The sequence below is a fragment of the Paroedura picta genome, chromosome 7 (genome assembly GCF_049243985.1).
Source record: "Paroedura picta isolate Pp20150507F chromosome 7, Ppicta_v3.0, whole genome shotgun sequence".
Lineage (NCBI taxonomy): Eukaryota > Metazoa > Chordata > Lepidosauria > Squamata > Gekkonidae > Paroedura > Paroedura picta.
In genome coordinates this window covers 105,048,925-105,070,636 of record NC_135375.1, presented here as the reverse complement: position 1 = coordinate 105,070,636, position 21,712 = coordinate 105,048,925, and the positions used below count along the sequence as shown (strand labels likewise).

The 21,712-nt window shown below is 47.0% G+C and overlaps 1 protein-coding gene across 3 annotated transcripts in view; it reads left to right on the top strand.

Annotated features, from left to right (window-relative positions):
- WARS2 (tryptophanyl tRNA synthetase 2, mitochondrial) overlaps window positions 1–21,081 on the top strand; it is a 38,101-nt gene extending 17,020 nt beyond the window's left edge. For 2 of the 3 annotated variants that reach the window (XM_077345897.1, XM_077345898.1), the window contains exons 2-6: window positions 2,576–2,833; window positions 14,327–14,407; window positions 15,242–15,327; window positions 17,192–17,310; window positions 18,876–21,081. In XM_077345897.1, the coding sequence (XP_077202012.1) occupies window positions 2,576–2,833; window positions 14,327–14,407; window positions 15,242–15,327; window positions 17,192–17,310; window positions 18,876–19,324 (993 nt within the window). In that variant the 3' untranslated portion in view covers window positions 19,325–21,081. The remainder of the gene's footprint in view (window positions 1–2,575; window positions 2,834–14,326; window positions 14,408–15,241; window positions 15,328–17,191; window positions 17,311–18,875) is intronic. The other variant, XR_013232710.1, reaches the window with a different exon arrangement.
- The last annotated feature ends 631 nt before the right edge of the window (window positions 21,082–21,712 follow it).

Below are 21,712 nucleotides of genomic sequence, written 5' to 3'. Positions count from 1 at the left end.
GAAGCTGAGCTGTACAATAAAATATTATAAAAACAGTCATTATTTATTGTGGTGCACAATTTAAAAACAGGATAAAAACTACATAAAAACTATACAGAACTAACTGCGTTTTGACCCTACAGGGTCTTCTTCAGTGGTCAGAATTATAACAATACACTCTATATACAAAGTCTGAACGAATTATAAAGTGTAGCTGAGTGGGATCTGTAGATTATGGCTCCAACCAATATGTATTTTTTTTTGACTTTTTGGAGACCACCTCCTACGGCATCTGCCTAGGCTCGCCACTCTTCGCTATCATATAATTCTGTGCTGAGAGTGTCTCTCATGTGCATTAGGGGGAAAAAAGCTATATTTAAAATAAAGCCATTTGACGACCGTCTTCAATCTGGCAAATGCAGTATTTTGAATGCTTCATAGAAAAAAACCCTTCGAGGGCCGAAGAGCATTGGAACGAGGAAGCTGAGCGTGCATCTGGAAGAAAGAGGAGAAGAAACTGATTTATATTCTTAATATACCTTTAATTAAAGTCATGAATGATGTGTTTTACGTTAAAACAGTACAATGATAAGAATGTCTATTTATCTTGAATTTAAGTTTTCTTATAGATGATCTATTTCCCCCACCCCCCAGGCGTGGGTGGAATTTTCATTCCTCCCCCCACTACCCACCCCCATCAGCCAGCATCAAAATTTCTGAGTATTTTCCCTCTCTGATTAAAACAGATGCAGTCAATCTGCAAGCATCTCGAAAATTTGCCTCACACCTGTTCTGCAGGCACTGCACTGGTTAGCCGAGTTCATTTCGAAGGGCTGGTTATTATTTAGAGTCCTTCATGGCCTCGGACCCCCGCGTCTCCCTCTGGCTATGCGCGGCTGCGAAAGCTTTATGCCTCTATGCAAAGCCTTCTGAAGGTTTTCGCCAGCAAACGGGTAAAAGCAGCAGCCGGCCGCACCGGAGTATTTTCCGTCATGGCTCGCCTCTTGTAGAAAGGCGTGCCCGATGAAGTCGGGAAGACTCCCGTGTTTCTGTCACGTCACGGACTGGGCGAAACGGAATTATTCAAGAGAACATTTTAAGAAAAGGGAGTAAGTTTGTAAGGAATGGAATTGGTCAAAAGGGGACTTTGTGATGGGAAGAGGGCTGGCGCTTATTGTACTGTGTGCCCTTTGTACAGCCTTGTTTTCCAGTGTCTGTAAAACAGTTTATTTTGCTGTTCGTGGTTTTTTTTAATCGCATTGCGTTTTGCCATCTGCAAGAAAAGCAGGCTGGAAATGGATAGTAGAAGTGAGCACAAATTTGTCGGTGCCTTCTGTAGCCTGTGCGAGTACTCCCAGGTGGCTCAGCGCCACTCACCAAAAAGAAGAAGAAGAATTGGTTCTTATATGCCGCTTTTCCCTACCCGAAGGAGGCTCAAAGCGGCTTACGGTTGCCTTCCCTTTCCTCTCCCCACAACAGACACCCTGTGAGGTGGGTGAGGCTGAGAGAGACCTGATATCACTGCTCGGTCAGAATAGCTTAATCAGTGCTGTGGCGAGCCCAAGGTCACCCAGCTGGTTGCATGTGGGGGAGCGCAGAATCTAACTCGGCATGCCAGATTAGAAGTCCGTACTCCTAACCACTACACCAGACTGAGATTACTTTGTGTCTGTTGGTGTTCTGTAGGTCAAAACCTGGTGCATATGCTCTGTGCCCCACTGCACGCGTGCAAAGTGCATCTGTCACTCTGTACTGTGTAAAACATGGACCCCTCCTAGGTGACAAAAGAACACTTCTGGGTGAAAGTGGCCGTGTCCTTCATAGATCGCGCCAGATCTTGGAAGGTAGGCTGGGTCGGCCGTTGTTAGGACTTGTATTGGGGGCCACCAAGGAAGCCCATGGTTGCCACGCAGAGGGGGGCTATGGCCCACAGCCTCCGTCTTGCCTGGAAAACCCTGCGGGGGTCACCATAAGTGAGCTTTGACTTGACAGCACTTTTTACCAAAGAAAAATCAGAATAAGACTGAATTACCATCCGGAAAGGCAACTTTGAGAGTATAACTCGCTATGGAATGGTGTCCTGTCTGAACCTTGCTGAAAAGAACGGGAATGTGACATCTGTAAAGTACTGGGGTACCTCATGAAGTAAACGTGACCCGACTAGGGTTGTGCGCTTCGGCATCCGAAGCAGCCGTTCCAGCCGGAAGCAGCCAGCGCTGTGGCGCTGGCTGCTTCCGGCTGGAACGGCTGCTTCGGACGCCGAAGCGCACAACCTTAGACTTGACCATCTAGGCTTCTCAGGAGGGTTACTCTACGCTCCCTGTCTTGGCTATTTGTGTGTGTAACAAAAGGATGTAGACACATTTCTATTGAAATTTGTATAACGTTATAGATGGTCATAACATTCCACGTAAATTTATGCACTGTTCCCCGTAAACCGTCCAGAGCCGTAAAGAATGGGCGGTATAAAAATCCAAATAAATAAGTAAATAAGTTTGGGTGTGTGTCCCCACCTACGTAGAGGTGCCTTTGCACTGCTTACCCGTGATTGCGGCTAGACAGTATGAAACGACGTTAACTTCCAGTTTCGTTACAGAATCAAGGCCTGAAGAGGATCTTCTCCGGGATCCAACCCACCGGGATCCCCCATTTGGGGAATTACCTCGGTGCTATTACCAGCTGGGTGAAGCTACAAGAAGAATGCCCCTCCGTGATGTACAGCATCGTGGACCTCCATTCCCTCACCATTCCGAGAGACCCCGCAGTCCTTCGTGCCCACATCCTAGATATTACAGCTGTTCTTCTGGCTTGCGGAATAGATCCACAGAAGTGCATCCTTTTCCAGCAATCTCGGGTAAGCCTATGTGCATGCACATCCAGTTTATTTTATTAGGTTTATAAAAAATTTATTGTGAATTTTTAAAATACAATATGGATTGGGGGGGGCGGGGGGATGGGCAGGGAGAAAATTGCAAATTACCAAAGAGAAAGAGAAAGGTAGAAAAGTGAGTTTTAAAACCAGAATGATTCTGATAGCTGGAATGTTTTTTTATCTTTTATAATATTTATCAATGATTCTTTTATCTTGTTAATGCCAGATGTTTTTATGTACCTTGTAATTTGACTACTGGTCTAGTGCCGTAAATAAAGACTTGACCTGGTAGAAAAGGAAAGAGAAGTAAAGAGGTTTCCAATTTTATCTACGATTATTATATAAATCTAAATGTTCTCTGTTATGCTATGAATGTGTAAAAAAAACTCTAAATGTTCATATTTTTCACCTTTTTCACCTTAGTCCTCAAAACCACAAACCATTTCGTTTTCGTTTATATGACACAGAATATCCATAAAAGGTTTCCAGCTAGCTAGAAATACTGCAGTTGTCTTTTGTTTTTTAAATTAAAGCAATAAGTTTGGCCATTGCAGCCAGTTTGACAGTGTTTTTCAACCGTTCTGCCATCGGAGGTAATAATGAATTTTTATTTTTTGCACACATAACAGATTCGCTGCTGTAGCTGCATACAGAAACAAAATTCCATTTTTTTTTCAAATTCCTTTTCCAGTAATCCCAAAAGACATGTCTCTGGTTTCATTCATATCTCAGTCTTTAATATCTTCTGGATGAAGTAATGTATTTGTGTCCAAAATTTTTCCCCCCTCTCTGTGTCCAGTTTATGAAGTCCAATTGTAGTGCTCTGTGTTTTGTGTGGGCGTAGTACATCTCTTTGCACCTAATTCCTCCCTATCTGCTTTCAAGGTCATCTTTGGGTGATCATTTAGGGGGCTTTGGTGAACAAAGCAGTCCGATTAAAGCAGGGGTAGTCAAACTGCGGCCCTCCAGATGTCCATGGACTACAATTCCCAGGAGCCCCTGCCAGCATTCACTGGCAGGGGCTCCTGGGAATTGTAGTCCATGGACATCTGGAGGGCCGCAGTTTGACTACCCCTGGATTAAAGCATGGTGCCCGTAGGGCAGCAAAGGAATTTTGCCAGATGAATAAGCAGATGAAGAGCAGGAAAACCTTGAAAGGAACAGTTCTGGGAGGAAGGCAGAATCCTTGGTCGTTGACTGTAAGAATCTGGCTTTGGTCTATTGATATCAGTCCTCCCATGAGGTTTTTCATGGGGTAGTAGTTAAAAATGTGCACCAGTTTTTTTTCCCAAGTTTTAAAAAAATTGTGCCGTTTTCAATATAGGGTTTCTGCTTCGGCAAGGTTCGGGCTTTCCAAATCGATTCGGCTCCACTATAACCTATGGAGTGATTAAAATCCAGGGGAGATCTCGCTTGTCTCTGTATTCAGTGGCCTGGTGGGGGTGGGGCCTGAGGTAGAGGCACCAAATTTGCAGCCTAGCTGCTGGAGCCTCCCCTCAAAAGAAGCCTGAAGTTTCGAAAAGATGGGAGCAGGGGGTCCAAGTCTTTGGGCACCCAAAGAAGGTTCCCCCATTATGCACCATTTCCAATGGGGGGAGGAATAACAAGGTGATACAAGCCCTGCAGAATGTCCCAGAGAATCTCTGCAGTGAAAGTGAAAGGGGGGGGCATTTTTGGAAGGCAGCCCAGCAGTGCAATGCTGCCCAGCAGAACCAGTGCCTCTCTGGCAGGGCCAAACCCAAAAGGACCAAGTTCACATCAGAGAATCTCCAGAGTTGATCGGAAGTGAAGGGGGTGTTTCTCCAGGGACAGCAGAACCATGGCAATGTACATCAGCAGAACCCAGTACCCCATGTTGCAAATGCCAGCTCAACAGCACGGAATCAGTCCTGGGCAGAAATCAGTCCTCCAGTGAGGTTTTTCATTGGATAGTAGCTGACAGAGACTCCCATTAGAATTGGTTGAATACAAAACAGCAAATGTGAGGCCTCCCCCCCCCCCCAAATAGTTCATCAGAAGAGGTGTTCTGGCAGCGCTTAGTTCTAGACTAACACACGTTATCTCACGAGAAAGAGAAGGCGAATTAACTGGAACAAAGCAGTTCTAGACCGGCAAATTTTCACTGAATCCTGATTCAAGGTTGGCCCCCTCCAAGGCCTGCCTGTCGTCTCCCCCGTTGGCTTTGTTCCCATGAACATGCTCTGTGTGACAGTCTGCCACGGAGCGTGTTTGCTCTTGCTCAGGGTAAACCAGAGATCTTGCCCAAACACAAGTTTAAAATGCTTTTAATATGTTATTATTTTTTTATGATGATTCTGTTGAGAGCCAGTTTGGGGTAGTGGTTAGGAGTGCGGACTTCTAATCTGGCATGCCAGGTTCGATTCTGCACTCCCCCACATGCAGCCAGCTGGGTGATCTTGGGTTCCCCACAGCACTGATAAAACTGTTCTGACCAAGCAGTAATATCAGAGCTCTCTCAGCCTCACCCACCCCACAGGGTGTCTCTTGTGGGGAGAGGAAAGGGAAGGTGACTGTAAGCCACTTTTGGGGAGAGAAAAGAAGGTGACTGTAAGCCACTTTTGGGGAGAGAAAAGAAGATGACTGTAAGCCACTTTTGGGGAGAGAAAAGAAGGTGACTGTAAGCCACTTTTGGGGAGAGAAAAGAAGATGACTGTAAGCCACTTTTGGGGAGAGAAAAGAAGGTGACTGTAAGCCACTTTTGGGGAGGCACCTTTGGGGAGAGAAAAGTGGCATCTAAGAACCAACTCTTCTCCTTCTCGATGTTGTACATTGCCATTAGCTAGCTGGCCGGGAGGGCAGTATATACATCAAACAAACAAACAAGTAAAAAGCATGTTCTGTGGCATAGATGAGCATGCCCAGAATCAGGTCATGGAATCCAAGCTAGTGAGAGAGTGCGGGGTGCAAAGTAGAACAGCAGACTCTAATCTGGAGAGCCAGATTTGTTTCCCCACTCCTCCATAGACAGTCTGCTGGATGGCCTCGGCCCAGTCACAGGTCAGTTCAGTTCAGTATAAACACAGCATTCCATGATTTAAAGAGTACCAAAAAACCCCCAAAATTATTTTTTTAAAAACCCAGTAAAACAAAACTGCTTCAGCAATACTACAGTTTAGTATTTAAAATTTGTTGTTGTTGTTGTTATGTGCGAAGTCGTGTCCGACCCATCGCGACCCCATGGACAATGATCCTCCAGGCCTTCCTGTCCTCTACCATTCCCCGGAGTCCATTTAAGTTTGCACCTACTGCTTCAGTGACTCCATCCATCCACCTCATTCTCTGTCGTCCCCTTCTTCTTTTGCCCTCGATCTCTCCCAGCATTAGGCTCTTCTCCAGGGAGTCCTTCCTTCTCATGAGGTGGCCAAAATATTTGAGTTTCATCTTCAGGATCTGGCCTTCTAAAGAGCAGTCAGGGCTGATCTCCTCTAGGACTGACTGGTTTGTTCGCCTTGCAGTCCAAGGGACTCGCAAGAGTCTTCTCCAGCACCAGAGTTCAAAAGCCTCAATTCTTTGACGCTCGGCCTTCCTTATGGTCCAACTTTCGCAGCCATACATTGCAACTGGGAAGACCATAGCCTTGACTAAACGCACTTTTGTTGGCAGGGTGATGTCTCTGCTTTTTAGGATGCTGTCTAGATTTGCCATAGCTTTCCTCCCCAGGAGCAAGCGTCTTTTAATTTCTTTGCTGCAGTCCCCATCTGCAGTGATCTTGGAGCCCAGGAAAATAAAATCTGTCACTATCTCCATTTCTTCCCCTTCTATTTGCCAGGAATTGAGAGGGCCGGATGCCATGATCTTTGTTTTCTTGATGTTGAGTTTCAAGCCAACTTTGGCACTCTCCTCCTTCACCCGCATCAACAGGCTCTTTAGTTCCTCTTCACTTTCTGCCATTAGAGTGGTATCATCTGCATATCTGAGGTTGTTGATATTTCTCCCTGCAATCTTGATCCCAATTTGTGACTCCTCTAATCCCGCATTTCTCATGATATGCTCTGCATACAAGTTAAATAGGCAAGGCGACAGTATACAGCCTTGCCGAACTCCTTTCTCAATTTGGAACCAGTCAGTGATTCCATGTTCAGTTCTCACTGTTGCTTCTTGACCTGCATATAAATTTCTCAAGAGACAAATAAGATGTTCTGGTATTCCCATCTCTTTAAGAACTTGCCACAATTTGTTGTGCTCCACACAATCAAAGGCTTTAGCATAGTCAATGAAGCAGAAGTAGACGTTCTTCTGGTACTCCCTAGCTTTCTCCATGATCCAGCGTATGTTGGCAATTTGATCTCTAGTTCCTCTGCCTCTTCGAAATCCTGCCTGTACTTCTGGAAGTTCTCGGTCCACGTATTGCTGGAGCCTAGCTTGTAGGATTTTGAGCATAACTTTGCTAGCATGAGAAATTAGTGCGATGGTGCGGTAGTTTGAACATTCTTTGGCATTGCCCTTCTTTGGGATTGGAATGTAAACTGACCTTTTCCAATCCTGTGGCCATTGTTGAGTTTTCCAAATTTGCTGGCATATTGAGTGTAGCACTTTTACTGCATCGTCCTTTAAGATTTTGAATAGTTCAACTGGAATGCTGTCACTACCACTAGCTTTATTGTTGCTCAGACTTCCTAAGGCCCATTTGACTTCACATTCCAGGATGTCTGGCTCCAGGTCAGTAACTACCCCATTGTGGTCATCAGGGATGTTAAGCTCGCTCTTGTATAGTTCTTCTGTATAATTTTGCCACCTTTGTTTGATCTCTTCTGCTTCTGTGAGGTCCCTACCATTTTGGTCCCTTATCATACCCATCTTTGCATGAAACATTCTCTTCATATCTCCAATTTTCTTGAAAAGATCTCTGGTCCTCCCCATTCTATTGTTTTCTTCTATTTGTTTGCACTGTTCATTTAAGAAGGCATTCTTATCTCTTCTAGCTTTTCTCTGGAATTCTGCATTCAATTGGGTGTATCTTTCTCTTTCCCCCTTGCCTTTCACTTCCCTTCTCTCCTTAGCTATTTGTAAAGCTTCCTCAGACAGCCATTTTGATTTCTTGCATTTCTTTTTCTTTGGGATGGTTTTAGTTGCTACCTCTTGTACAATGTTGCGAACCTCCGTCCATAGTTCTTCAGGCACTCTGTCTATCAGATCTAATTCCTTAAATCTATTTGTCACCTCCACTGTGTATTCGTCAGGGATATGATTTAGTTCATACCTGAGTGGCCTAGTGCTTTTCCCTACTTTCTTCAATTTAAGCCTAAATTTTGCAACAAGAAGCTCATGATCTGAACCACAATCAGCTCCTGGTCTTGTTTTTATTGACTGGATAGAACTTTTCCATCTTTGGCTGCAGAGCACATAGTCAATCTGATTTCTGTGTTGACCGTCTGGTGATGTCCATGTGTAGAGTCGTCTCTTGGGTTGCTGGAAAAGAGTGTTTGCTATGACCATTGTATTCTCTTGACAAAATTCTACCAGCCTGTGCCCTGCTTCATTTTGTACTCCAAGGCCAAACTTGCCTGTTATCCCGGTTATCTTTTGGCTTCCTACTTTAGCATTCCAATCCCCCATGATGATAAGCACATCATTTTTGGGCGTTGCTTCTAGAAGGTGTTGTAGGGCTTCATAGAACTGATCAACTTCATCCTCTTCAGCAGCAGTGGTTGGGGCGTAGACCTGGATCACTGTGATGTTGAATGGTTTGCCTTGGATTCGAACTGAGATCATTCTGTCATTTTGGGGATTGTATCCCAAGACTGCTTTTCCTACTCTCTTATTGATTATGAAGGCTACTCCATTTCTTCTGCGAGATTCTTGTCCACAGTAGTATACCTGATGGTCATCTGAATTAAATTCACCCATTCCTGTCCATTTTAGTTCACTGATTCCTAAAATGTCGATGTTCAGTCTTCTCATTTCTTGTTTAACCACGTCCAGCTTGCCTTGATTCATGGATCTGACGTTCCAGGTTCCTATGGAATAAAAATCTTTACAGCATCGGACTGTCTTTTCGCCACCAGTTACTTCCACAACTGAGCGTCCTTTCGGCTTTGGCCCAGCCGCTTCATTCATTCTGGCGCTACTCGTACTAGCCGTCTGCTCATCCCCAGTAGCATATTGGACACCTTCCGACCTGAGGGGCTCATCTTCCAGCGTCATATCGTTATGCCTATTGGAACTGTCCATAGAGTTTTCATGGCAAAGATACTGGAGTGGTTTGCCATTTCCTTCTCCAGTGGATCACCTTTTGTCAGAGCTCTCAGCTATGACCTGTCCGTCTTGGGTGGCCCTGCACGGCATAGCTCATAGCTTCACTGAACTACGCAAGCCCCCTTGCCACAACAAGGCAGCGATCCTTGAAGGGGGAGTATTTAAAATACTATAATCATAATTTAGTATTAAGAATATTTATCTATATATCTATTTATTTAAAATTTATCTGAACTCAGCTACTGTGTACAGTTTCTGAATCTGGCTACTTGACATGTCGTTTGGTGGCTCTTATCGGACAGAGTGCTCAAACCTAACAACTGGTTAGACAATGCTGGCAGGGGCTCCTGGAAATTGTAGTCCATGGACATCTGGAGGGCCGCAGTTTGACTACCCCTGGGTTAGACCATCTAGCAGCGGGCTAATAATTTCCATACAAATCTTCCTTCAATGGAAGACAGTTGAAAAAAATATATGCTCCATTGATGCTTCACCTTGTGAATAAGAACACAGCCCCTGCAACTAAGGAATGTTCCTAAACCTCCCCTCCAATATCATGGAGGACTGAGAACCAGTTCTCTCAGAGCTCTCTCAGCCCCACCTACATCACAGGGTGTCCATTTTGGGGAGAGGAAGGGTGGGTGATTATAAGCTGCTCTGAGACTCCTTCGGGTAGTAAAAAGCAGGGTATTCAAAAAGCAGCTCGGTTTCGTCTTCTTTTAAGAGCCAGGCTAAAATGTTTCTCTTCACGCTTTTATCTTTGAACATCGTTCAACGTCGCTTCTTGTCTGAAAGAAGTTTTATGAAGCTGGTTTTAAGCAGCTCAGGGTTTGATGTCATTGCAGCGCACTGCCTGGGTTATTAACAATGAATCTATGCTGCCATTTTATTACATTTCACTTCGTTTACGGCCTTGGGTGGGTTCTCTGGAGAGGTGGCATAGAGGTTTTCTAAGTAAATCTACGAATCCCCTTGTGCCAAAGGGGCTATGTTTTGTCAGAGAAACTGTAGAAAAAAGTGAATCCGTAGGTCTTGTTTACTGGGTGTTCATTCTACAAACATTACAGCCAATACAGCCTCACTGCTGATGTTTCGATCGCTTTCCCACTGCCTCTCATGTTCCTTTGCCCCTTTCTCACAGCATGGCAGTCGAGTGGGCCCTTCCTTTAGCATGCTGTTATGTCTCGAGTGCTGAAAAATCCCAGCTGCAGCTCAGGAGACGGGTAGGGCCTTTGCCATGCACATCTGTGTCCGTTTTGTTTACAAATGATCAGATCCGATACATTTATTTCGGTCAGCGACCAGTACAAAATACAAAACAGTAAAACACAATACAAGTGGTTGAAAAGTTCCACAATACTTCATGTGTTCAATAGATCCATCCTAACCCTTGTACATATTTAGCCAGGCACTTCTACGTTTAATTGCAAATCTTGCATATTTGGCAATAATAATATAGGATAATTTGGCTCGTCTTGAAGTGGCCGTTAAGTCAGTGAAGACGGGATACAGCAATTCCTGATGCAATTGGTTGTGAATACAGCAATCAAAAACCACATGTTTGGTATTCTCAATGTTACCGTCCTGGCATAAGCAAGTTCGTTCCAGGGGTGGAAGCTTATTATATTTTCCCTCTACCCGTGCTGAAGGGAGAGCATCATAGTACAATAATGTAAATGCCCTTCTAAATTCAGAATTATCAATATTAGAAAGATAGGGCATAAGAAAAAGAGCTTCTTGTGGCGCAGAGTGGTTAGGGCAGCAGACATGCATTCTGGAGCTCTGCCCACGAGGCTGGGAGTTCGATCCCAGCAGCCAGCTCAAGGTTGACTCAGCCTTCCATCCTTCCTAGGTCGGTAAAATGAGTACCCAGCTTGCTGGGGGGTAAACGGTAATGACTGGGGAAGGCACTGGCAAACCACCCCGTATTGAGTCTGCCATGAAAATGCTAGAGGGCATCACCCCAAGGGTCAGACATGACCCGGTGCTTGCACAGGGGATACCTTTACCTTTACCTTTTAGGGCATAAATCTATTTAGAAGAGAGGTGTCATACAGTGGATTATTGATTCTATTCAAATCATGCTGTCTTTCCACATCCTGCATTCTTTGCTTTACCAATTTTTTGGCAATTGTGGCACACAAGTTCAGTTATATAAAGATCTAGGTGTCCTATTTCAAGCTTCAGGATCGATGAGCTCTCACGTAGCCCATATTGCTTTGAATGTGCAAAAGAGTGCAGGTGCTTGTTTACAATTGTGCAATCAGGGGCATAGAGGAGGGACGCAAGCAGGCAGCATTATTTGCAGTTTCCGCGTAACGTTCTCCTCGAGGGGGGTACGGTTGGAACTGCCTGAGATTCGACCCCTTTTTCAGCTTCCTTTGGCGGAGTGCGCACTGGAGAGCGTCTCTGGAATGCGTATCTGTGAACCACTGGGAATTAGATTCCTGCCGTTGTTCTGGTAGGATGGGTTGGCACGTTGTAGGCATCTCTGAATGCGTGGTTTGCCAGGGAAAGTCAAATCCTGCAAGGAGAAGGCATCTTAGCAGAGAGCATGAGAGCTCCACCCCCTAGCCCAGGGGTAGTCAAACTGCGGCCCTCCAGATGTCCATGGACTACAATTCCCAGGAGCCCCTGCCAGCATTCGCTGGCAGGGGCTCCTGGGAATTGTAGTCCATGGACATCTGGAGGGCCGCAGTTTGACTACCCCTGCCCTAGCCAATTGCTTATTGACTACAAATGTAATTTGGCTCTGTTTGATGTTACCATTAAGTGAAGGGACTAAATGCGCTTGTAGGACAGTGTGGTGTCATGGTTAACAGTGATGGCCTCTAATTTGGGGGACCGGGGTTAGTCCCCACTCCCCCTCCGCAGTGAACCTTGTTGGGTGACTGTGGGCCATTTGCGCTTCTCTAGCTCTCTCGGCCCCACCTGCCCCACAAGGTACCTGTTGTGGGGAGAGGAAGGGCAAGGCAATTGTAAGCCACTGAGACTCCTAAAGGTAGAGAAAAGCAGGGTATAAAACCCAACGCTTCTTCTCAGTTCGCTGACCTTCTGTTTTCTGAACCTTGTTTGTTTGAGGGTTGGCGGGGGGGTGGGTGGGAATAGGACATAAGAAAATTATTTTTTCCCCATAAAATAAGACAAATAATGGGCCAGTTAAGCAAATCCTGCTGATAGAGCAATGTGGAAATTACAAGGGATGATCAGAATGCGCATTGAACAGTTGCCAAACTGAAAGTGAAGAACCACCGATTCAGGGAAACCCATTAAAAAGCTGTTCGGCCAGATTTATGGGTGCCTGTAAGTGCTCAGGCCTTTTATGCAGAGGAAATGATGGTCCTTCCCGCCCAAGGCACCTGCTTTGGATGCCCTTATCCTCCCCATCTTCGCTTGACAGCAACTCATTGCTTTGTGGCTCGGAACGTGGTGAAGGAGCACCAGGTTTGTGTATTTCCTTCTCCTCTTCCTTCCCGCACGCAATTTCGCTTTTTGTTTCCAGCTCACAAGGAAGCACTGCCAGTGGCGATGTCAGAGCAGTCAGGATCGAACCCTGTGCTCAGAAAAAGGACTTATGAGAGCTTTCTAAGTAGGGGAGTGCAGAACCCTGTAGGTTGCCCGTTCTGGTCGCACAGCCAAGTGGGTTGTGTTGAACCCGAGATTGAAGAAGTGAAGTGCTTTGAGACCCCCCCCCCCTGGTGTGGTGATTAAGAGTAACGTCCTCTAATCTGGAGAATCAGGTTTGATTTCCCCACTTCTTCACAGGCAGCCGGATGGATGACCTTGGGCCAGTCACAGTTCTCGCAGAGCTCTCTCAGCCCCATGTATCTCACAAGGTGTGTGTTGTAGGGAGACGAAGGGTAGGTGATTGGAAGCTCCTCTGAGACGCCTTTGGGAAATAAAAAGCAGAATACAAAAAAAAAAACAGCTCTTCTGATTTGGAGAGCTGGGTTTGATTCCCCATTCCTCCGCATGCAGCTGGCGGAAGGATCTTGGCCTAGTCACTGTTCTTTTAGAGCTGTTCTTGCACATCAGTTCTCACAGAGCTCTCTCAGCCCCACCTACCTCACAGGGTGGTTGTAGTGGGGAAAGGAAGGGAAAGGTTTCTGTAGACCATTTTAAGACTCCTTTGAGTACTAAAAAGTGGGGTCCAAAAACCCAGCTGTTCTTAATTACTATAACTAGAGCTCCTGTAGCATTTGCCCTGAAAATTTTATTCTTCTCCATTGGATTCTTTGATAAATTTGATTGCGGTTTTTTTTACGTTTGACTCATATTATGTTGTGAAGCTAACCACTGATTCAGCAATAAACTTTGACTATATTTGAACATTTATTTGTTAACAGAGGATGGGGGGGGACTAAGATTACTTTTCTTTAAAAGCACGGGAGGACTGAGAGTGTGGATTGTCCCTTAGCTTGGGCCCTCCAACAGCATGAACCAAAGGAGGAAAGAGATTGTTATAGATGCCTGAATCAGCCAAATTTTGCTGCTCCAGAAAAAATCAGCTGTTTTCTCAGTATTTCTAGCAGCAGACAAATGACTTTAGTCTTTTAAGGAGTTGGTTGGTCTGAAAGAGCCACCACATCCTTTTTCCTGCTGAAATTCTGATCAAACAGGGCTTGTAGGGAGGGCAGAAACCTTCAGCACCTGTGAGCAGATATAATCTGTAGCCCTAATAATGCCCAGTTTGTGTGCGGACGACGGGGAAACCTGCCCCGATTGGCTCACAGTGGGAGACAGGCATCCAGTAGGGAGAGGGCACTGCCCCACTGAGGGCCCATTGTGGATCTTCTTCGCCCCTGACCTCCTTCTCCTTTTCCTTTGTGCCGCTTCTGGGAACTTTTGAGGAGGAAGAGTCAGCAGTAGGTTAGCCATGGAATTGGGGGGAGGGCGGGGGGAGGCTGGCCACACTCCTTGGTGCTGTGCTGGCCCAGGAAACATGGCTCACCAGCTTGGGCTGCCACGCTCCCAAACCTCCTAGCCCCGAGGAATGAGAGGAGGCCGGGTGGCTGAGCTCCACGGCTGATGCAGCAGCTACACTCTGCGGGAGCCCTTCTGCCCTCTGCCCCTTTAAAAGCCCCTTTTAAAACAGGCTAGGATAAGTCTACGCACTGTGCCTACAGTTGGCTGGAGAAGAAAACAGTTTAGCGGGCTTAGTTGTCTTTGGAAGTGGGGAGGCCATGCCCCTGGCGGTGGGACGCTCACGAGCAAGCCTTTTGCCCCCGATTTCTTCACTATGTCTCTGGTTGGTTTCAGGTGCCTGAACATGCAGAGCTTGGTTGGATCCTGGGCTGCCTCACAAGCATATCACGTCTGCAGCACTTTCCACAGTGGAAGGTAAGGTAAGGGTGGGCTCTCCATTGGATAGAATGGAGAGATGGGGGCACCTTCTTTTGGTACCTCTGGACGTGGACCCTGTGGTTCAATCGTTGTGAAATTCGGAGGGGGGGTCAGGGAAGAGCCTCCCAGAGCTCCGCTGAACTTTTGGAAGCTGTAACTGGAACCCCCACCCCAGGCCCTGGAAAAGGTGAGAATGCCAGATTCCCATCAAAGTCAATGGCGCCATTGACTTTAATGGGCGCCCGAATCGGTCCGGATCGGGCCCCTGGTTCACAAGCCTAATTGGAACTTCCTTCCTTGTAAAAAGCCCTAAGTGGCCACATGGGGAGCTTTACTTTTCTGAGCCACTTCCTTGCTTGTTGCACTGTGCTTTTAGAGGAAAACCATTGCCCCTTGAGTTTTGCTTTAATGCAATTCTACATGTGCTCTTGCCTGACCTAGGAACCCCGAGCCCCCTCAAAAACCCCTTTGCTGATGGCCTCTTTTTGGTGAGGCTCTCCCTCTTTGGAGATTTTAAAAGAGGCTGGATAGCCATCTGACGGAGAGGCTGATTTTGTGAAGGCTCAAGGGGGTGGCAGGTGACAGTGGATGAGCGATAGGGTTATGAGTGTCCTGCATAGTGTGAGGGGTTGAACTAGATCAGGGGTAGTCAACCTGTGGTCCTCCAGATGCCCATGGACTACAATTCCCATGAGCCCCTGCCTGCTGGCAGGGGCTCATGGGAATTGTAGTCCATGGACATCTGGAGGACCACAGGTTGACTACCCCTGAACTAGATGACCCAGGAGGTCCCTTCCAACTCCATGATTCTATGATTCTCTCTGCAAACAGGTGAAGAACGCCAGCCAAATGAATGAAGGAATGGCCGGTCTGTTCACGTACCCCATTCTTCAAGCAGCAGATATTCTTCTGTACAAGTAAGATTCGGGAAGCTCCGGTCATCACTCCCAGCCAGAGGCTCACTGGTGCCCTCCGGAATATACCAGTTACTGTGCACAAAAAGTGGGGTCCCTTATTCAAAACATGCCATGTACTAACAAATAACATTGCCAGCCATCAGTGATAACCCCGAAATTCCTTAGTCTACACACTGCACAAAAAGATAATAGGACTCACAAATGCCTCTTGTTATTTTCAAAACAATCCAGTGGACCACAGCTTTGCATAAGAAGGTCTTGGAGCATGTATTTGTGAGCCCGATTGATCCTGGAAGAAGACATACAGAAAAGTAAGTACAGTATTTGCTGGCGTATAAGACTACTTTTCCCCCCTGAAAAACATGCCTCCAAGTGGGGGGGTCTTCCTATACGCCGGGTGCACTTCAGTTGGGATAGCCCATAGTGGACCACAGTACTGTAATGTAATGTAACAAACTCTATATTTTGAGTGGAAATGTTGGGGGGTCGTCTTATACGCCCAGTCGTCTTATACGTCTTATACGGCGGCAAATACGGTATATCCGGGATTTCTGTTGGTCTTCATTTGTTTCTAGGGGAACTCTTGTGTTTCTGGAGCATTTGTTGCAGCAGCCCATGGTGTGACTCCGTGGAAAATTTCCACCAGGCAAGAAAAGATATCCTGCAGAGAATGTATCTAACAGAGGCTTTTTGTGCAGTGTGTGGCCTAAGGATTCTTAAGGTTATCACTGTAATGTTATGTTACCTGTTAATACACCCCATGTATTTTGCATAAGAGTGTCTACTTTTTGTACACAGTAATTTGTATACTTCTGGAGTGCACTTTCCTACTATAGCATGTCTTGTTTGTTTTGGGGGTTTACCGGTGGCAGAGAAGGGTGGCCAGCTGAGGTAACTGAGAATGGACGGTTTTTCAGTGGCTTGCTCATGTTCCTGGGATCGGCCGTGGCATGGTCTCTGTGATGGCTTCTCGAACGATGGGAGCTCTGTAGGGTTTTCTAGGCAAGATGCAGTCAGAGGCAGTTTGCCGTTGCCGGCCTGTGAGGAGTAACCCTGGATTTCCTTCTTGGTGGCCTCCCATTCCTGACCAGGACCAGCCCACCTTAGCTTCTTAGATCTGACCAGTCTGGTCCATTAGCTTCCAGGCAGGGTGTTGTGTGCATCGCCTTTAAACTGCCCGTCAATCTGGGGGAAAGAAGAAAGAGGTCTGGGTTTTTCTACCCTGCTTTTCACTACTCGAAAGAGTCTCTGAGCAGCCTACCCTAACTCTCCCCACCACAGACATCCTGCGAGGTAGGTGGGGCTGAGAGAGCCCTGAGAGAACTGTGCCTAGCCCAAGGTCACCCAGCGGACTGCATGTAGAGGAGAAGTGGTGAATCAGATCTGGTTCTCCAAATTAGGTGCTGTCACTCTGAACCACTATACCAAGTTGGCTCTGAAACGCCTTTCCTTTCCCCACAGCAGACATCCTGTGAGGTAGGTGGGGCCGAGAGAGCTCTGGGAGAACTGTGACTAGCCCAAGGTCACCCAGCTGGCTCCCTGTGGAGGAGGAATGGGGAATCAGACCTGGTTCTTCAGATTAGTGGCTGCCCCCTCTCAACCACTACACCATGCTGCCTCTCAAACACCTTCCCTTCCCCTCCCCACTAGCCCAAGGTCACCCAGCAGGCTGCATGTAGAGGAAGGGTGGGAAATCAAACGCTGTTCTCCAAATAAGGAGGCATCCCTCTTAACCACTACTCCACACTGGCTCTGAAAGGGGATGGACATCTCATTCCCTCTGGTTCTTTAAGAAGGGGGAGGGCAAGTGCCAGTCAGTGCAAGAGAGTAACTGATTTCACGTGTGTGTGATTGCTGTTGGAAGGTCAACCCACGTCCCTGTTGGGGAAGATCAAGTCCTGCACTTGGAGCTAACCCAAGATCTCGCCCGTCGCTTCAACAAGAAATACGGAGACTTTTTCCCAGTGCCTAAAACCCTCTTGAGTGAGTAGCCGGGGGGGACCTCGGTTTAAAAAAAAAAAAAAAAGGGTCCGCAAGTCAAGTAAAATCAATGCCTGTAGAGAGGATTTGTTAAAGAAGAGGCAGAGGGGAAGGAAAACTGATACTGAATTGCTTATCTCTTTAAATGGAGATCCGAACGGGGAGCCGGGTTGGTCTGAAACATCTGAAGCAAGTTTGAGAACCCGGAGCGCCTTGAAGACCAAGTTTAATTCCCGGGATAAGCTCTTGTGTGCAGTCACACTTCTTCAGATGAAGATAAAGTGCACATTTGCACAAAGGCTCATCCCCGGAATTAAACTTGGTTGGCCTTAAAATTGCCAGTTGGGGTCTGAAAAGTGCTGGAAGCACATATTAGCAGCACAAGTGGGAGGGTGGTCATTCAAAGTGGGGGAAGCAATGCTTGAACATAGTGGTGGAAGTAATAAAAAGTCCCTTGTGTTTGAGAGTGCGTCTGTGGCAGGTAAATTAATCTCTACAACGGTTGTGTAAGGCGGTGGTGGCTTTCACACATGCTGGATAGTTCTCTTTCAGTGCACTTTAGCAATTGTTTGCAAGTGGATTTTCCTGCTAGGAAATACATAGGAAGGCCAAGTAATTGCTACATTGCATTGGAAGTACATCCAAAAAGCACTTCCCGTGAGTGATTGGTACGGTGCACATGATTAGTAACTACTTGCACATGATTAGTAAAGTGCATTGAAAGTATATTGAAAGGGCACTTCCTGTAAGGGAAATCTACTTGCACGTGATTAGTAAAGTGCGTTGAAAGTACATCGAAAGGGCACTTCTTGTAAGGGAAATCTACTTGCATATTAATAGTAAAGTGCATTGAAAGTACATCGAAAGGATGCTTCCTGTAAAGAAAATCTGCTTGATTGTGATTTGTAAAGTGCATTGAAAGTACATCAAAAGGGCACTTCCTGTAAGGAAAATCTATTTGTACATGATTTGTAAAGTGCATTGAAAGTACATTGAACGGACGCTTCCTGAAAGGGCACTTCCTGTAAGGAAAATCTACTTGTACATGTTTTGTAAAGTGCATTGAAAGTACATTGAAAGGACGCTTCCTGAAAGGGCACTTCCTGTAAGGAAAATCTACTTGTACATGATTTGAAAGGGCGCTTCCTGTAAGGAAAATTTACTTGTACATGATTTGTAAAGTGCATTGGAAGTACATTGAAAGGGCGCTTCCTGTAAGGAAAATCTACTTGTACATGATTTGTAAAGTGCATTGAAAGTACATTGAAAGGGCGCTTCCTGTAAGGAAAATCTGCTTGCACATGATTAGTAAAGTGCATTGAAAGTACATCGAAAGGGCACTTCCTGAAAGGAAAATCCTCTTGCAAACGATTGCTACTGTGTGTTGAAAGGACATTTTCCAGCATGTGTGAAAACAGCCCTCATTGCTTGCTTGTTGCTGGAGGCTGAGACTGTGCTGCCAAGGGACCCTTTGGGGGCTGAGGGGAAACTGGAAAACCACCAGCTTCTTGGTCTGTGTCCCCAGCAGCCATCCTCCTTTAACTTCCCTTTCCCATTTTATTTTTAAGCTGAGGTGAAGAAGGTGAGGTCCCTCCGCGATCCCACCTCCAAGATGTCGAAATCCGACCCTCAGAAGCTGGCCACGGTCGGCATTACCGACTGCCCTGAGGAGATCCTGCTGAAATTCCGCAAGGCCGTCACGGACTTCACATCCGAGGTGACCTATGACCCAGACTTACGCCCCGGCGTCTCCAATCTTGTCACCATCCACTCCGCCATCACGGGGCTCGACGTAGAGGAAGTGGTGCAGCAGAGCGTGGGCCTGGATACCGCTCGTTACAAGGTGGTGGTGGCGGAGACCGTCATTGAAAAACTGGCGCCCATCAGGAGCGAGTTCAAGAAACTGAGAGAAGACGGGGCTTACCTGGAGAACGTTTTACAGACTGGAGCGGAAAAGGCAAAAACTCTTGCAGCTCCAGTAGGTCAGGAAGTCAAAAGGCTAGTGGGTCTTCTTTGACCGCAAGGAAAAGGCAGTCGGGACTTTCTTGGGTTTTCTTTTAGTGAATTTGGGTTGTCTCAGGAAATCCTCTTTGTAAAAGTGGGGAATAAGAAGCAGCCATCTGGCTGAATGGCCTCTTTTGCACTCAGGTCCTTGCAGGTAGCGTTCCCCTGCCGCTACAGCTTCCGTCCCGCTTTTCTGCAGGAGTCCTTTTTCTGCCCCTCTCCATTCAGCAGGACAGTCGTGGCTTGCTGCATAGTGAAGTAGTGGAGGAACAGTGTGGCTAAGCAGGCAGAACGGCTTACGTCTGCTTCATCGGGACCTTTATAGGGCACGTGTATTCCTCATGAGTAGCTGTTCAGCAATGGTATTGGGAACCAGTCCTAAGGACGTTATCATTGGCATTCACAAAACTGTATTAGGTAAAAATATTTCAGATTTTATTTCTGTGCGGGAAGGGAAGGGATGCTGAACCTCCTTGCAAAAGCTGTCAAAACTGTGCTCCAAACTACAGTTAGTACAGTCCCTTTGCCCACAGGGGAAGGGAGCAAGAGAGCTGAGGGGGGGGGGTCTTATGCCCTGCCTTTTACAAACCAAAGGAGTCTCAAAGCAGCTTACCAGCACCTTTCCCTTCCTCTCCCCACAACAGACACCCTGTGAGGCAGGTGGAGTTGAGAGAGTTCTGAGAGAACTGCTCTGCAACTGTAGCTCTGAGAGAACTGTAACTGGCACAAGGTCACCCAGCTGGCTGCATGTGGAGGAGCAGGGAATCAAACCTGGTTCTCCAGATTAGAGGCCACCACTCTTAACCACTACATCACGTTGGCTCTCCCTTCCTTCTGAGAGCCAACTTCGTGTACTGGCTAGATCACGGGTAGTCAACCTGTGGTCCTCCAGATGTCCATAGACTACAGTTCCCATGAGCCCCTGCCAGTGTTTGTGGGCAGGGGCTCATGGGAATTGTAGTCCATGAACATCTGGAGGACCACAGGTTGACTACCCCTGGGCTAGATGAAGTGGCCTCTGATCTGAACTGGGCTTGACTCCCCACGCCTCCTCCATATGCAACCAGCCGAGTGCCCTTGGACCATTCGCAGTTCTCTCAGAGCTCTCTCAGCCTCCCCTACCTCACAGGGCATCTGTGGTGGGGAGAGGAAGGGAAGACGATTGTGCGACACTTTGACTCTCCTTTGGGGGCGCCATAAAAGCCATCAGCCTCCCTTCTCCAGCCCCCCCTCTACAGCTGTTTTTTCCCCCTGCAACTAAATTACCTAGGGGGAGGATCTGTTTGTATAGATGTGCATCGCGGCTAAAATCACTGAGCATGAGGAACCAGCCATGGACAAGCAGCCGCCTGCACTACGGAATCGGCACCAGGCAACCCACGACAGCAGGCATGCATCACGTTTGGTTGAAATTTGGCCGATGTCTCTAAAGGAACAGTGCTCGCTCCAATAATCCATTCCTGCACGCCGGGCAGCACGACACTAAGACTCCCTCATTGCAAGAACAGGGTTTTAAAGTTGTCTTCTGACTCTCTGACGGTAATTTATCGTCTCCCTCCGGTGGTCCCTTTCCCTGCGGATCTACAGTTTCCACCTCGAGGGGGCGGGGGGGGGGGGATACCTTTGGTGCATTATTAGACTTGCTGTATAAACATTTTTAGCGATACCGGGAACTGGGCAATAAACGGGCCGGCACAAAGAGTTGCCAATTCTGGAAACCACATAAGCATGGAGGAGGGTGTCATTCTGGCAAAATTCAGCTGACGCTTGGCAAAGGGTGGAAAGAAGTGGAGGGGGGGCGGGGGGGGGGCTGGTGCAGGCCAAGCCGTTTGACAATAACCCAAGCCGTAAATCAACACGAGAAGCGTTCCCTTAAAAACCTAAAGAGACGTGAAAACTCGGCCACCAAATAACAGGAGGTCCAGTCGAAGAAAATGATAGCGTCAACTGTTGTTTCCCTTTCACGTCTTGTCTCCTTGAAAGCTAATTTTCTCTAACCAACTAGGAGACACCAGCACCTCGGGTAGCAATAGCCTGGGTGGTTCTTCTCGCCAAGAAAGGGACACGTGCGTTGCCCAGGGGCCAGAGAACATGTTGTGGCTTGGGACTGGAGCCCTGCTTCCTTCACTGGGAGAGAATTCGGGCAGCCTCTCTTGAAAATGCCTGATTTGTGGATAGCAGTGCCTTAAATCCCGGCCTGCTTAAATTTGGGATCCAAGCACGGAGCAGCTCGCAACAGAAGACGTCGCGGTGAGGGATGGTATACAAGCTGAATGAATAAATACAAATCAATTAGCAGAAGCAGGATCGAAGCCATATTTTGGGGAGTGGGGGGTGGGGAGGTTGGTAAGAATGAGCCATGAGCCGTTCTCATCCAGCCCTCCAACCCTGGGTTCAATCC